This window comes from Ammospiza caudacuta, chromosome 3 (assembly GCF_027887145.1).
Source record: "Ammospiza caudacuta isolate bAmmCau1 chromosome 3, bAmmCau1.pri, whole genome shotgun sequence".
Classification (NCBI taxonomy): Eukaryota; Metazoa; Chordata; class Aves; order Passeriformes; family Passerellidae; genus Ammospiza; species Ammospiza caudacuta.
Window position 1 is genome coordinate 33145566 of NC_080595.1, and position 17906 is coordinate 33163471.

Genomic DNA, 17906 nt, shown 5'->3' on the forward strand with positions numbered 1-17906 from the left:
TCACATTGAAAAGGCCAAGTACACCACTACTCAGGAAATGTGTGGTTTTGCTGCACTGGTGACACTCTTACAGCATTTTATTGTTTTCTTTTAAGTCCTGTACTTGTCATAGGCCAGAGTTTCTGAATTTGATTTTCTTGAGCCTACTTGCATTTATAGTAAAGTAATTTTTGAAGTCTTGTGCCTTTCTTCCATACCTAGACTAAAGATACTGAAATGACCCAATGTCAGCATCAAGCTAACAAATCATTCCAAACATCTGAGCATGAAGTCATTCTGCTAACAGAAAAAGGAACAGATGCCGGTGGGAAAAAAGGAAGTTAACTCCACAACTGCTGGCATTTTCCAAACATCAAGCTGAAGGAATGCCGTGGTTTGCAAAGGGCAACATCCTCCCACTGTGACTTCCCAGCATTATGAGATTTCCAGTGAGCCCTAGGCAAACTGAAAGCAAGTCTATTTTCAGAGAATTAGTTTGAGAGATTCTACATTTCAGACTGTTTCACCAGAAGCCTTCTAAGCTAAGGAAGTCATGCAATCTTCCCAGACACAAAGAAACCATGGATCCCAGGCACTAAGAGGGAACCAAATAGCATCTGCTACTGCCTGTTTCAAGGAGATGGCCTCACAGCAGTAATACAGGACAGTATACAGGAGGTTGCATGAAGCTTTATTGATGCTCCCTTTCTTTATAGGGCCATACAACTGCTTTCTTAGTTTGATTTATGAACAGTGTAGAGAATGACAAATCAATTTAAGATGGAAGAGGCCTTGAGAAGAAGGGACCCACTCAGAGCTGATGTCAAAGTCTGTTAAGTTTGTTCAGGTCATTGTCAAGGTTTGAATATCGAGTTAAATTAAAATGTTGACTGAAGCTGAACTTCAGCCACAAACTTCCAAAGCATTGGTAGGAAGGGAAACAATTTTCTGATGTACCAAAGACTTCAGATAAAGTATAATTCTTCATATGCAGTGTGGCTTTGCTGGCCTTTGCCCTGTGGCCATGAGACACCCTCATTGATTAATCATCAATACTGCTAATTGTGACATTGCTTACACTGAGCACTCAAAACACCAACACAGCTTCTTCAGCCTCCTACTGCCCACCAACTGCTATTGCTGTTAAGCTGTCACATGTGCCGTGAGGGTTACCCTGTGTTTTCCAGACTTCCGAGGGAACAGAGAGTAAAAGTACCCACCCCCACATCCACTCATACTCCCCTTCAACACTTCTGCAGAGCTGAAAGAAAATCTCTCATGAAGTCACATCCAAGACTCATCAAACTGTGAGTCCTTACAAATGGCTTCTCAAATAGTGCAGCAAACCATCCTCTGAGCTCACGTCTGCTGCTCCCAGATACCACATATGGAACAACAACTCTAAAGAAAGGAACTTATAAGGGACACATTAAATGCTCCTTAAAGCTATAAATCCATTACCAAAACAGTTTAATATTCCAAATCAATAACAGACTCTAAGAGTATTTCAAAGAGGAAAAAATAATGCAAGAAGATAGAATTGAAAACAATACAACTTCAAACCACCCACTTCATTTATTATGGGACAACCACGTGCTTGGCAGTCTTCATACAGAAAGGATGAACCCCAAAGGGCTTTCGTAGCTCAGAACAGACAATACAAAACCAAAAACCCACACTCAGACAACACAATAGTGCGATCTTCATCTGGCATACTATATCACTAAATGAGACCAGATGAAGAACCATTTTCTCTCTTCTTTAGGGAAAATGTATCATCTCCTGAATAGCTCAGAACTGGCTGAATGGCAGATCCCAGAGGGTAGTGGCCCAGGGACTAGTTAGAGGCCTTTCACTAGTGATGTCCCCTAAGGTTCAATACTGGGTCCAGTATTGTTTCACAAGTTCATCAGTGACTTGGATGAAGGAACAGATGCCTCCTCATCAAGTTCACAGACAACACCAAGCCAGGAGGAGTGGCTGGTACCCCAGAGTGCTGTGCAGCCCTTCAGAAGGACCTTGGCAGGCTGGAGAGATGGGCAGAGGGGAACTGACTGAAATTAAACTATAAGTGCAGGGTCCTGCACCTCAGGAAGAACAACTCCACGGATCAGCACACGGTGACAGCTGTGGCTGACCTGCTGGAAAGCAGCTCTGTGGAGAAGGACCTGTGGCTCATGCCCTGGTGAGGCCACATCTGGAGTGCTGTGTCCAGTTCTGGGCTCCTCAGTACAAGAGGGACGTGGGGCTCCTGAGTGGGTCCAGTGGAGGGTAACAAAGATGATTAAGGGACTGGAACATCTCTCTTACCCGGGAAGGCTGAGGGAGCTGGGCCTGGTCAGCCTAGAGAAGGAATGATGGAGAGGGGATCTTACCAATGCCTATCAGTATCTGAAGGGAGGATGCCAAGAGGATGGAGTCAGGGTCTTCGTGGTGCTGAGCAATAGGACAGGAGGCAACAGGCAAAACCTGATGCACAGAAAGTTCCACCTAAATATGAGGCAGAACTTCTTTACTGTGTGGGTGACCAAGCACTGGAATAAGTTATCCAGAGAAGTTGTGGAGTTTCCCCCAATAGAGACATTCAATAATGGTCCAGATGCAACCTTTGCTACATGCTCTAGAATAACCCTGTTTGCCGCAGATGATCCCACCGGCCGTCCCTTATCTATTTTGTGATTCTATAATCTCAATATGTATCTCCTACTTTAAAGCAGGAACCCGAAGACGTGAACTCCTATCTAAATACATCAAGTGTAATGCTGTCTCCTGCTCTTAGAATCTCCATATGAAGACTTAAATGCAAAGAAAATACTTTTGTAATAAAAGCCCTGTCAGTTCACTTTAGCACAGAAATATTTCACTAACTAACTGTCTCTCCATCTTAACCAATCTGAAACTATGCTTCACAGTGCAAAACCACAGATGCACAGCAGCCTTAGAGCAAACAGTAAGTGGAGAAATTTTCACTCACTTCTGAAAGCTTTCCCTAAAGGCAAGGAAGACTCCAGATTTTATATTTGCATCTATTTTGTCCTTCATCCCAGGTAGGCTACAGTAATTATATAAAAAGCTGCAAAAGCAGCTTTGAAATCTGCTGGAGGGATCTAAGTATCTTACTCTACATCCAGCTGCACAATATCAAGCTATACTTTTTATGGGGACATTTGGCTGACAATCCAAACCTCAAGGGCAAGCTCAAACAAACTCTCAAAGAAAGAAAAAAGGCCCAAACCAGACTTGTAGACATTATCTTCAATAATGCTAGACAGGCAACATGGGACCAAAGTGGGAGTTTGTGAAAATGAGCTGCAAATGGTATAAAAAGACCGTAATAAAACTACTAACAGCTGATGTCCCACTAAGGATAGGATTCTCAAGAGTATTTCAAAGCCTATGAGGATGCGGCCCTGAGGTTAGGAAAAGAGAACTGAATGCAAAGTGATGGTGCTTCTTAGTGAGAGAGGTGTAAATCTTTTTAGGAGGACACCTGGGGTATTCTGCACCTGGACTGCAGCCTCAGTGGTTCAGCAGTGATCTGTGACCTCAGCCCAAAGGACTTGGACTCCTTAATGATTGTACAATGCACAAAAGTGTCTTCTACTCTGTCATTTCTGCTCCTTACAGTGGGCTCACCCAAACCCAGAAACTTCACCACAAGATCATCAGAGAAGACAGGTAAGTGCAGAAAAGAAAAAGAATGAACAGTGCTTCATTTGAAAATATATTCAGATATTTCAGCATCTGTCTTGGGGAAAGGGATGCTGTATGTATCCAAGGCATATGTAAATAGCACAGGGAAAAGGTATAAGATGATGGCATGGCCAAAATGCTTCCAAAAAATTTGCTAACTACCTATTCTTTCCTTCAGGTAGAGAGAAATGCATTTATACATAAACATAACAATGACAGTTCTTTGAAAGTTTAAAACAATTTAAATCAAAGACATTTTTGAACCAAGGAGTTTCCTGACTCCTAATTTAATATCCAGCTTATTAGTTTTTATAGTCATAAGGTAAATGAAAAATATAATTAATAGATATTTAAAAAATAATTACAGAGGATGATGTCATGAAGGATATTCTTTTATTTTTTAAATATTGGCTGTTATAGACTATGGTTCAGGTAAATTTTCCTCAATTTTTATATCATATTTTGCTATTGTGGAGAATCTCTTTCCCATAATAGAAAAAGTAGAATAAATTTACATATTACAAGTACGCATTTCTTCTCAGATGCCATGAATGGCTACTTCCAGAAAGTTTCAGTGTGCTGCTTATTACCTCAGTACTTGACTTTAAATAATATCACTTGAGTAGATAAAGCACAAATCAACTCAAAGCAACTATTTTAGGATACCACTAAAATCACAAGAGCACAAGATAACACTGAAATATTTTGGAGATCTCAACATATTATTAGAATTGAAGAACTGAGATTTTTGTTGGGTTTTTTTTTTGTTTGATTAGAAAGAAGCTGCATGATACAGCTAGTCCAGTCTGACTCTTGTTTGGAAAAAGCTTTGCTACCAATTTTTTTCCTCAAAGAAAGACAGAAGTATTGAAAAAACCTAACTTGTTTAACTGTGCAAAATATGTGCGCTTGCTACTAAAATCTACTCAGCCAAAGTCATACAAATTAGTCTCTGGAGGCAGGAAAGGCCATAAAAAGAAAACTACTTACTTTCCAATAGCAATAAGTCTAACAGCTTGTAGGGCTGTTCAGAAGGCAATGAGCTATGGCCTGCACAATGAGGGCTCATTCTTAGAAACACAAGCTGCATCCAAAGCAATGTGTGCTGAAGCACTGCAATACCTGCACTTTTAGGGATCCCAAGATGAGCTTGTTTATAGATGAAACAAACGAGCAAACAATTTTTTTATTCCATATAATTATTTGATTGCTATTTAATGAGGTTATGTATGTTAGTGTCAGCTCCTGGTAAAACAGCACTGAAGAACACTGGTTTTCTAAACTTTGACTTTGGAAATTTGTAAATAAATATATTTGAAATCTTGGTCTAGTGCTTGATTTAATTCCTGCAAAACTTGTATCTGTTAGCAAATCTAGAGAGAGGAGTTACAGAGGTGTTTTTTGTAAGTTTAATTTTCAGCTTAAGGTGAGACATGAAGATTATTCTAAACAAAACCAGAATAAAATACCTGAATTTAGGGAGGATGCTATAATTTGTATTTTCTACATATGGCCTTAATTAACAATATCAGTGGAAGCTCCTTCTACAGAGGAAGAGGCAATCTAAAACATGTACTGGTGGTTTGGGTCGAGGGGTGCCATCAGTGGTGACTAATCAATGATTCTTCTGATGCAAATCAAGCCAACTGCATTTCCCATTGTCCATCCTGTACTGGTTAATGTCAAGGTATAAAACAGCTAAGATTGGGAAGACATTAACATTTTCCAATAGACCAGCCTTCATTCCTTATAAATAGCTACTCCACAAATGAGAGCAAAGCACCCACTAGAGCTGCTAGCTAGAGCTACTCTTTTAGGTCAAATAATCAGTGATTTGTTTTTAATATTAACGGTCTCAAATATGTACCCAGAATAGCCAAAAGTGACCAAAGCAAGCATGGCTGTGAAATACTGTGTGAATGCTACTCTGTAGGTATTACTCACAATTATGAAATTTCAGTTCAGAATTCAGCCACCTTTGACTCCTGTGGGCTGTTTGACTGACAAGCTGTGCCCCTGGCACACAACTTCCAGTGCACAGACCTACCTGCCTTCCTCCATCTCTTCAGAAAGGCTTGATATTAGGAACAGGTGGAATGAGTTTTGTAATACAATAGTGACTTTCTGCCACCACATTGGAATCAAATACCATAGAAGATTACATCTAACATCTGACTGCCAAGATAAATGTGTGTCTACAACAATGACTAATCTTCATTTTTCCAAGTGACATTTGCTTATTTAAGGCAGCCCACTAATCTCACCACCTTTAGAGCACATCAGGAAGCTCTGAATTTCCATTGTTTTTAGAACTAGAAAAGGCACCTGAGATTAAAAATTGAGAACAGTTGGCTCAGTCTGCACTTCTTGACCTTGTAATTTATTTGTTTCTACTTGCCATATCTCAAAGCATAGGGTCCTGCTTGCCAAGAACCCAACATCAGCAAGACAAAGCCCTCTGGGGGCTTGTCCTGGGTGTGTGGAAGCTGAAAGTGTTCTGCCAACTAAGAAATTGGTCCCTTTGTGGCTAAAATCAGACAAAATTCTTCAGGGAAAAGGGGGCTTTGCTTTCAAGTGAAGCCTGGCACAGGCTTCTCTGTCACTGCAAAAAAACAATGATAGGTGGATTAGGTAGTGGGCTAGAGAGAGATGTCATCACTAATCATCTGACTGCCTGTGAGGGAAACAGTGAATAACAATGGACAGTTAAGGTTTCAAGTAATTGAAAGTATCTATCATGTTATTAATAGACATCTGGCAATGGTATCCCATCCAGTTAGCACATCATTTGGGATAGCTGGAGTTCAGCTAACTGAAGTTGCATTATAAGTGTATTATGAAGATTTTCCAGTATGCAGCTTCTTTAACTTTGGAAGTTTTTAAGATTCTTACAGCAAAGCCACTGCTGTAGAACACAGGGGAAAATGAACAAACAAAAAACCCCAACAAAAACAAAATCCCCAATGTAACAGTGAATCCAACCAACATACTAAATACATTAAAGCCCAGATCATCTTGCCAAGACTGACTGGTCCGGGAGGTAAGATGTCTCTAAGACAGCAACCAATAGATCCTCTCCTACCAGAACTGAAAAACCCAGCTGAGCTGGCCAGCAAAAATGTCAAGCAGACATTAATCACAGCAGCCTGCACCTACCCTCCACTTGCAAGCACTGTGTACCAGAAGTAAAAAGGAATGGAGATAGCACGGAAGACAATGGAGCCTAGACTGCTCTTGTGCTCTATTGCTAGCTCAAAGCCACTGTAATTAATTGATTTCTATTAACTTCCTGGTGTGAAGTTAAAAAAAACCCCAACCAACAAAAAAACCCAAAGACACAACACCCTGATTGGACTAATTTTCTTTAGTTACATGGTAAGAAAGCTCACTGCCCTCACTTGGAGACAAAAAGGCAGCAAACACAGGATTTAAATCTGCCAAGCTCAGTATTGAAGTCTAAACCTCCTTTTGTACCTTCTGTTACGCAGACTTATGTTTAAATACTATGATGCTATCATAGCATGACTTGCACACTTGGGAAAAAAAATTAACCAGCAAACCCAGCACAACTTTTTCCTCCTAACATGTATGGCAAATAAATACATGCTATTGGAGTTATCTTCATTTCTGACCTTGTGTTTCCCAGAGAAGCAAAACTCTTCCAATGCCACATTAGTGTAGAAATTCTTTGTTGAGAAGTTTCACAGCATTGACACAACTTATCCATTCACTTGGCCATCATTCTGCCAGCAACAAAATATTAGTGCTATTGATCAACCTCTGATTCATCATTCCTTTACTGGTTTGTCAGAAATTTGAAGACCTTGAAGGGAGGAGTGTTACGAGCAGGTGCTCCTTGCTTTCAAGTGCACTGTGGAACATTTCCTACAAACTCTGGAAGACCTTGAACTACCAAGTTCTAAGACATCACTATTGTTGTGTACTTTACAGATATTTGAAGACATTCTGAAAGACTTCAGCAAACCTCTTCTATTTTAAGTAACCTACAAAAGTTTTTAAAAATTCCTTAATGCATTTCCATGATAGCTGTTCTTTCAGCTCAAAGAAAAAACAAACAAACCAACCCAATCCCCCCACAAGCCCCAAACAAACAAGAAAACAAAAAGAACACCAAACATATAAACTATTCAAAATGAAACAGTGTACTATTTTAAGATGCTAAGACCCTCTTCAGAAATCACAAGTACATACATTACTTATCAGAAAATTGTGCCATATCCATGCTGATAAAAATCCTTCCATCACTTACTCATGTTCTTGAGTAAACAGTAGATAAACACATAGCTCAAATCAAGATGCAGTTACGAACATGCACACAGAATTTATTGGTGAGCTACTCCATTGAGGACGATAGTAGTACCTTCTTTTTGCTGCAGTAAATCTGCCATTTCTTCTCTGGAGGGAGTGCAAACATAGCCTCTCTGTTCTTGTCTGTGAGATCCAATTCATCCTGGAGATGAGAAAAAGAAAAACAGTAAAAAACCAGTCATCAGCTGCATTGCTAAGTTCTAATAGGTTGAGAGGTTTTTGGATCAGGCATGTTTGACTAGCCTTCAATCAAGAGGACTTAACAGCTCCCAAACACTCCAAAGACTTTTGGTTTTGTGATGATTTCCTTGCTACCTTGAGTTCTCCCTGTCAGAGCACAGCCTATCAAGAAAGGCAGCCTGAACAACTCCTATGTCAAACTTCCATTACTAATGATGAGTGAAGGATGGGACAGATCACAGGAATAGGATGAAGTGAAAAACTCAAAGCACTGGATTATGTGACACAGACATTCCTTATGACACTTAGAGAAAGGCTGAAAGTTTGATACATCTTTTTTTTCCTGGCTGGGAATACCAAATTGCTCTTCTATAGAGAAATTAAAGGCCACGAGACAGTTGTCATGTCATCAACAACCTACAGGCTGAAATGTTTCTCCAGATGTTTGTTCTCTAAACCACACAGTCCCCATCAAAGACACCCAGCATTTCAGACATAAAGGACAGAACTCCATAGTGCCACATCAGGCTGATCAGAGCAGCATATTCAGTCTCTGTTAAGAAAAGTGAGCTCAGAAGAACATACCCTCTTAGAGCTGAGCCAAGTTTACAATTGTAAAATGAAGGATTATACTGTGATCTGGAACTGAGCACCAAATTCCACAGCTTCGGTTACTCCTCTGTAAAAGGTGAATAACAACTGATTCTTTTCCAATGCATGTCTCTAAAACTATCAAACAAGAGATTGCTACTTCCTCTGTGTCAATCCAGTACTGACCAGAACAGGGCTCCAATCAAAGCTGCCAGTTTTAGATGCTAATAAAGAGAACTAAGCAAAAAAGAATGGTCTTCAGGGCAAGCAGACTGTATGAGCAGGGACAGATGAAGATGTCTAAATTAGGAGTTTCAGTAATATAAAGAAAATCTTCCAGTAATGTTTCAGTGAAGCAGTTCTAGCAGAGGTTTGAGATTTTTCCCTATGTATTTGAAATATTTGGAGAAGGAAGTGTCCAGGGGTCCTATATCAAGATGACATTGTGGCACTAAAATGCTGCACACACAGATTCTGGCACCCACACTAACCTTGTCCAAGCAGAGACAATACCTCTTTAACTCAGCCCAACAATGGCTCATTTGGAAAGTGTTCAGGGCTGGGAAACTTGTGAAAACAGTGAGCAAAATTGCACACTGAGCCTGGTAGCTGCTGCTGACAGATTTAAAAGCCCACAGAGATTTAAGCTGCAAAAAGGTACAAAAGAAATGCAAACAGTAACAAGGCGAGGTCAGTGCCAGCAGCCCAAGGTAGAAGAAGCTGGAGGGTTATTTTAAACAAGGAAAAGTTTAAAGGGAAAAAAAAATTAGCTGTGCAAAAAGAGTGCAAACCATGTGGAAATGTTTAGTGTGAGTTTCCAAACAAGGGGGCAACCAAGCGAGGCAAGGAGTTTTATCCTTGCTATACACAATTAGAAAACTCAGGCCAGGATCACATTCTTGGGGGGAGAGGGAGAGTGAAACTACATGTAAGGCCTTAAGACAAGCAAAGGAATGCTGCTAGAGGTCAAGCATGTGGAAGGGAAAGGAGGGGCAGATAGGGAATCAGAAATGCCAAGTTTGGAAGAACCACCATAGAAGCCAGAATATACATGAGCTGTCTGGGCTCAGCTGAATTCTTAGGAAAAAAATTATTGTTTTATTGACCTGCTTAATGAATGCTCTTTTTTTTTTTTTTTTTTTTTTTTTTTTTTTTTTTTTTTAATACAGTGCAGCTAACTTGGTTTTTTTAATCCATAGTTCTTTTTCTGGAATCTGCTGGCAGATCAGACAAGTAGCAGAAGCTCTGCACAGAAGCTGAGCACTAAACTAAATGAAGATCTCAAATCAATACAGTTCAAGACAACCATTTCATCAAAAGAATGTACCTGTTAACCAAAACCACCCTGAGGACAGGATTCTGACACTGCAGCTTATAGACACTGCCCTGGATACTGGCAGTATCAGGGATATAAAGGTAAATCTCCTTTCAATGGGACAATAAGAATATGCAACTTCATAATTTTGCATCATGACATGCTTTTCAGGACAGAAGCCTAGAAAGTTAGTTTGAAAGGGTGGAAGATACTGAGGGAAAATAGTGCATCCTGCATTATTGTGACTCAGGAGGGTAGAGGGAGCCAAAAGAACTTTAGAAGTCATCCATTAGCTCAGGTAGCATAGTAACAAGGAAACTATTCAGGGTTTCTAGGCATAAGAGGATCACCAGAGGTGGACCCAAACACACCTGCCTGGAAAACAGCACATGAAAAATGCCTTACCCTTAACTTTGAAAGTTTGTGTGTGTCTTTGTTAGAAGGTAAAATGCTGGGTTCTGACACCCAGGACAGATGGGCAGGGAGCAAGCACAAATATTCAGCAGGGAAAGAAACATGTCCAGAATGCAAACCAGTTGAGTTAGGACTCAAGCTCCTAAACTCCCTTTCCTGAAGTTAGTGTTCAGCAAGGTGTGCCCCTTCACTGAGAAGAAGAAAGGAGTGGGAAGAATTGAAGAGGTCTGCATGTCCTCATCTACCTACACCAATCAAAACCTACCCTATTAAAAATTTTTTTTTAAAAAATTAAAAATTTAAAAAAACTACCCTATTTAAAAAAATCCAAAAAATCCAAGAAACCCTTGCAAAATACAAGAGACATGAGATCTTCTTCAGGAACTCTCCAAATCATTTTACCTCTGCCATTCTATAAAAGATGAAGAAAAGATCACTGTGACTACAGGAAAACCATGGATCTAGCTACAAAAAAAGACCCTGAATTAGGCAGGCTATTTTTGTATTTTGACTTGGGGTCCTAATAGATGGCACATAAGGAAGCCTGCTGCCTTGGAGGGAAGCAGGAGGAACTTGAAAGAAAGAATAAATTTCAGGAGGGTAATTTTGTTTGTGAACAGGTCATTCTGACCCAAAGACAGAAGCAGATCTGTCAGCATACAGAAATTCAGAGTGCAGAGTTAGCTCAGTGATGGCAAGTGGCTATTGAAAAGAGAAAGGAGTTGCCAAGTTCGGCAGGAAAGGGGAAGAACGACATACTGAATGCAGTCATCAAGACTGGGGCTGGAGCCAGACTAAGGAAGCCAATGTGATTGAATGCCCAGGGAGCAATTGTAAAGGGCAAGGAAAAAAGGGTCGGTCAGAACAAAGCAGGGAAAAGTCCCCTCCCCAGCACCTATGCAAGCTTCCCAACAGAAACACTGTAGTCCCTTCTACACCTTGGATGGGCTCCTTGGTTCCAGCAATTCATGCCAGCGTGACCCTGCTCAACAGAACTCAGCCTCCTGGCTCTTAAAAATGCTTGAAGTTGCAGAAACAGAGATTAAAAGGATATTTGCCAGGTTGGACTGAGGAAGACATAAAGCATGCCTAGTTAATAGTGTGTACATTTCCCTCCTTCATTTATTTCCCACTTTATTTTATCTAGTGGTGGTTAATTCAGTTAATTTTCACTTTCTTGTGGGCATTTTATTTACTTACGTAGATTGAATTTCAATGATAAAACATTTAAAAAGAACTGGAACTGGATTTGAGGTTCAAATGCTTCCAGTCCAGTTCTCAGGCCAAAAGAGAAGATGGCCTCCATTCAAAATGGCTACAACCCAAGGAAATAAGAGACAGAGAGAAAGAAGCAGAACAAGAAGGAGGAATGGGTAGGAAACGTAAATCCAGTATTTTGTAGCATTTAAAACCACATTACGTCCCTTGTTTTTGGGAACATTCATCAGAGCATGAAAGCTGGATTAGATGCTGGGCAGACACCAGCTCAGTAATGATACTCAAAGCTCTAGAAAAGCATTTCTCACCTAGACTGGGCAGTTCTTTGTTTAGTGACACAAAATGAAATTAATAAAGGAGAAAAGTAAGATTTTGGTAATGTAGAAGAGTGGTTCACTTGGAGAGAGACCCACTAAAGGTGAACTGTTAACACCTACCAACATGCCTGCCTCTCTAAAGGAGAAACCTCAAGGCCATAAGTACACAGAGAACCACAGCTTCTGCTCTCCAGCATCCCCTGATTTGAAGTCAGAATCACAGAGGCCAAGAGCCCCAAACTTGGTTCTCCAGGGATATTTGGACACTCATGAGAGGAGACATCCTCAGTTTCACTTTCTCATTCTACTCATCCCATGTCCATTGGCTGCTGGACTTACCAGTCATGGGGAGTTTCACACTGACTTAAGGTCAGACAGCTGCTTTATTTTGAAAAATACAAAAACCAACAAAAACAACCAACCAACCTTTACAGGCTAGAGGGTTGTTTTGTTGTTGTTGATGATGCTTTGTTTTAGCCTCATAAATGTTTAATGAGTCATGCACAGCATTTTCAGCATTACGAAACCCAGACTCCTCATATGATATGTCTACTGCAGGCAATAACTTGATTAATATGGGCATAACAAATATTTTGCCAGAAGAAAGAGGACATTTTGCTTATTTTCTTATGTTCAGTTGGATAATTGTCTTATTTCATCAATTTCTTATGATTTCAGCTACAGAGAATTGCATTACACTTTTAATTTTTTTACCTGTAGGTCACAGTTTCTCTTACTTACTCTCTTGGGAGAGTATTCTGTCTATAAGCATCCTCCCCAGGCCTGTGTTTCACATTTAATTGCTATCTTTGTGATTGAGAGATGTTAATGATATATAAGCATATTCTGTTTTTTTTAAAACTTTGTTTCTACCTACAAACATATTCAGGCAACTATTTCAGCATTATTTTAAAATTATATGCTTTTATGATCCTCAAATGGAATAGCTTTGACATGAAATTAATCTTTATTTTACAACATAGAATCCAACACTAAGAAATAACTCATATGCAAATAGGCTTCAGAGATGCCTATTTTGACTGTCTGATTACAGCTCTGTTGCATGTATTGGTTCTTTAACAGCTGATGTGTACTCAAGCAAAAGAACAGCCAGGTCTTCACATTAACAGGCTCCTTGGGAACCAGATGGCACAAACTGCAAAAGCTCCCCAGAAACTCTACTCTTCTTTGTTAAACTCAAAATGGAAACTTTAGAACTTCCAGAACAGATGAGGGCAGCAGTTATTTGACCTGTGACCAGCACCGAAAGTTTCAGAAGGCTGTGTGAAACCCCTTCCAACTCCCTACCTCAAACAGCCTGGCTGATTTTGTGTTACACGTGATTTATTGTCTCTTTCAAGATGGTGATAATAATGCTATTTGCAATATTTTTTGTGCAGTTTGCTCCATCACACCAGCATTACATTTAATGATTCTTTGTGAGTCATCAAAAAGGAAAACTGAGATTTTTACACACTCTAGGACAGGCTTCACAATTTGAAGATTATTTATTATAACAACTTGCCTGGAATGCTCACTTCAAAAATTTATGTTAAGTTCCAAGGGTACATTCATTTTCACGTTATACCCACTGTATGAACTTTATTTTAATGCACTGCTCTTACTGTGCTTGTTGTCCATATTCCCCATATTCCTTACATTCCCATGTTCATATTCATATTCCTTTTTTCCTTTCTCTTGTACACACCTACCATTTCTTTTGCCTCTCACTAATCTTTTTCTCATTCCCTTTGACCTTTTTCACCTGTCAAGTACAAATGCACTCTCCCTCGTCCACCTCATCAATCATTCTTTCTCAGTCTCTTAACAGCACCCAATTCATCCAAGTTACAAAATCAATTACAATGCACTGCTGCCAGAATAAATTCCCTGTCCAGTATGATACCTGTTACTTCAGGCTCCCCGAGGTCATTTATATAGATGTCTGTCACCATGTCCCCAAAGAAGCCACATTCCAGTTCCACCAATGCTCCCAAGTGCCTTAGCACAGCTGACGGCCTTATGCTCTGAACAAATTTGTTTAATTCTTGTACAAAGTAAACAGTGACTATGGCACACCGTGGGATCCTATCCAGCATCCACTGGCAGGCCCCAGAGAAGGTTCATGTTCATGTGTAATTACTTCAAGAGGATTGTTGATGGTGGGTTAATCAATGCTGGAATGCAACTCAAGCAAACACAGGACAGAAGGCACTGGCATGCCTGGGACTTTAGAAGAAAGAGAAGCAGTGGAAGGAGATCAGGGGCAACATTGTCAGCAGCACACTACAAGCTTTTGGAATAGAGAATCTTATCCAGCATAACTACTACCACTTTAAAAAATGGACCGAGTAGAACCACATTGCTAACACATGACTGAAAGCTGCATTTTCACATTAACAACAGCCCCAGAAACATTAATATTTCTGTTATATTTTGTTTCATGCTGCCTATGCCAGATTCCATTGGCAAATAACAAGCAGGTTAGTCTGGTTGCTCACATTCAAGCTGTGCCTACCAAAAAGGGAGTAGCAGAAATGCTCTTGTCATAAGTCCAGAGGCAGCTGTCCAAAAAGCTGTTACAGAGATAAGTGCAGTGAATGAATAAAGTAATGAACCAAAACAATCTTACTCAGATCTCAGTCTCTGCAAAGAACTTACGAGTCCTTCAAATAGAAGAGATAAACCTTCCCTATTTAATCACTGGGTCTACCTCCAGGGGACAGTATAAGCTTGTTCCCCTACAGTTTCCCTTCCACTGTTTTGTTCATTCCAGCTCCCCAGGCTGACTGTAAGAGGTAGCCTGCTGGAAGAATGCTCATTTCCAATGCCGAGGAGGTCGATGAGGCATTCTGAAAGACTGCCTGTCTGAATTGTCAGTGTATGAGGCTCATTTGACTGCACAAACCACCTACACTCCAGTACAAACTGGAGCAACGAACAGTGCAAAAGTTTTTGATCAGTCAACAGCATTACCTCCCACACAGCCAGCATATCTCCAGGTGAAACATACTGGTCAAAAACTGCCACTAGGGCACCTGGTTTATGTGCTAAGCCACAGATAACCCATGAAGTAAAAAGCAAAATGAACCCCAAAACAAGCCAGTCCCTCCCCTCAAGCTCTTCTATCTCATCCTTACCCTTTGAATAAAAGCAGCCTTTGTAAAGCACACGAGCAGCACACTGTGAGAGGCATGGCAGTAACATTTTGATCAGTTTTACAACTGGTAAGCATTATGTTCATCATGGTAAAACATCATTGCGTTCCATGCATTTGCATACACATAGTGTGTGTATGTGCAGATATGCATGCCTCCCACACCTTACATACACAAGAACCATACACACAAGGCATATCACGTAACATCGGCCGATACCCACAATGTTTTATCATTACATTCGTGCATTAGGAAACCACTGTGCACACATGAATTGCTAACCCAGCCTGTTGGCAGAGGAAGCAATGTTTACATTTCAGCTACTGCCACGGATCTGACTGTAAAGCAGAGAAGCAGACAAACAAAAGGCTGCGATTCCCATTACACTCTTTTCCTCCTTGCTTTTTCAAAAAGTTGCAGCTTTAAAACCCCTTCAGTACTAGGGGCCCAAATCTCTTGATTCGCAGTCATAACAGTACAAGACAGAAAGCACCTGATGTTTACATACTGAAAGATGTGTTTCTCCTCTACCCTGCCAACACAGAAGTTACTCATTCTTAAGGCTTAGGAGCAGCATCCACGAAAGGCACTGCTTTTTGGTGGAGAAATTCTTCACACACAAAGTGAACTAACATGGCTCCCTCTCATCCCCAGATGTGCCCCTCATTATACTGCTTTCTTTTTCCCTTCTTAATCACTGGTTAATTTCTTCCTTGTTTCCTGGAGAAGAGCTAAATTCTGTCCTTCTCCTACTCCTCAAAGTCCTCTGTAACTTGACAGCACACAAGTACACATAATCAGCAAGTCCTGTTGTGGCAAGCCCCTCTCACAGGCCACTTGAAACAGCATCTGCTGTTCATTTTTCTGTCCTTTCACAGGCAAACCACATGCTTGAGACAACAATCTGCTGGGCCAAACAGAAAGAGAAAGAATGAGGAAAACCAGTACCTTCAGCACTTCATGCAACAATACATACAGGTGTTTAGAGAGAGAAAAAGATCAAGACTCAAACATGCACTCTCATATGCAGGGCTATAATACAGGTAGAGCAAGAGGGACATTCCATGGATATGATTGGGCATATGAGAACAGTAATGTAAAACAGCTGTCTGTCATCACAGCTTTTTCTGTTAAGGTGGGCTGCATGTCCATGTCAGTGAATTTAAATGAGCCCAATGAGAGGGACAGGGATGAAAACTGAATGGTCAGGCTCATGTCTAATCTAAATCCCTGCTGCTGCAATTTAAGCCTATTACTTCCGGCCCTATCACCACTAATGTGGTGAGCAGATTTTTTTCCTTCCTCTTGATAACAGTTTCTGAGGCTGTTAAAGACTGTTGTAATGTCCCTTCTCACTGAGGCCAAACAAATCCATCTCTTTCAGTCTTTCTTTGAGGATATGTCCTCTGGATCTCTCACTCCTCTTCTAATTGACTTCTGGCCTTTGCCCAGTCAAAGTACATGTTTCTTGAATTGCACTGTTCAAAAGTGAGGACAGTGCTCCAGCTGAGACCTTACCAAAGCTGAGTGCAAAGTTTATTTCAGGCATCTTCCAGACTGCCCTTCTGGTTGTATACTCCACATATTCCATAGAGCCAATGACCTTTATTTTTATATAAAACCCCTCAAAATCTGCATGACTTATGTTCACTCATGCTCAACTATAATCCCTAGTTTTTTCTCTGAAAAAAACAGTTCCTGGCTGCTTTCTGTCTTGAATTATCAGACTTGTTATTAAAAGGAGTTTTAACTTCCCCCATGAATGCCATAATTTTTTTCACACATTTTTCCCACTTTATTTTAAGCTTATCTTTTAACATATGTACAGTATAGGTATGTGCCCGGTGACACACTCTAGAGAGAGGCCCTGCTTACTGAGGACTCATATTGGGGATATCACTGAGAGATTACCAAGCCTCACACGGTCAGCTGAGTATTATCCACTGCTGTTGTTTCAAGTGGGCACAAGCAATAGGAGCAGGAGCAGTCTGAGGAGTACCCAGAGGGATTACAGAGCTCTGGGAGCTATGGTAAGGGACTCTGGAGGGCAGGTATCTTTTCCATCAATTCTCCTGGTCAAAGGGAAGGGGTTTGAAAGGGCCAGTTCAATCTGGTAAATCAACTAATGGCTACAGGACCGGCGACACCAGCCATGTGTTTGCTATTTAAACCATGGGATTCATTTTAATAAACCTGGTCTTCTGGTGCTGACAGGTCCATCTGTCAGAGAAGGGGAAGAGCATCTTCAGTGACCATGTCAGCAAGACGGTGAACAAGGCTTTCAACTAAAGTTGCTGGGGAAGGGGAGCCTCAATCCATCCATTCCTACTAATCTGATGTCAGTGTCAGCAATAGATATTAGATATCTACTAGACAGGGACCACATGTCAGCAGGAGAGCACCTAGAGAGCAGCAAAAAGGAATTCCAAGCACTGCTGCCAGTAACTCAGAGTCATCAGAGACCCTACTAAAATGCCTCCATACATCATGTAGCATGGGGAATAAACAAGAGGAGCTTGAGATGTGCACATGCCTGCAGGGCTTTGATCTCACTGGCATCACAGAAGTGGCTCCTCTGAGCTGGAATGGAAGGCACTTTAGAAAGGTCAGGTAGGGATGATGAGGAGGCAATGGTGCCCTCTATGCCAGTAACCAGCTGGAGTGCATGGAGTTCCACCTGGGGATGGGTGAGGAGCTGACTGGGAGCTTGTG

General features: G+C 40.8%; 1 protein-coding gene across 1 annotated transcript in view; it reads right to left on the reverse strand.

Annotated features, from left to right (window-relative positions):
* The window catches only part of DAAM2 (dishevelled associated activator of morphogenesis 2), a 175390-nt gene that overhangs the window by 88812 nt on the left and 68672 nt on the right, over positions 1 to 17906 (reverse strand). Inside the window, exon 3 of the mRNA XM_058801423.1 lies at positions 8054 to 8143. Coding sequence (XP_058657406.1) covers positions 8054 to 8143 — 90 coding nt within the window. The remainder of the gene's footprint in view (positions 1 to 8053; positions 8144 to 17906) is intronic.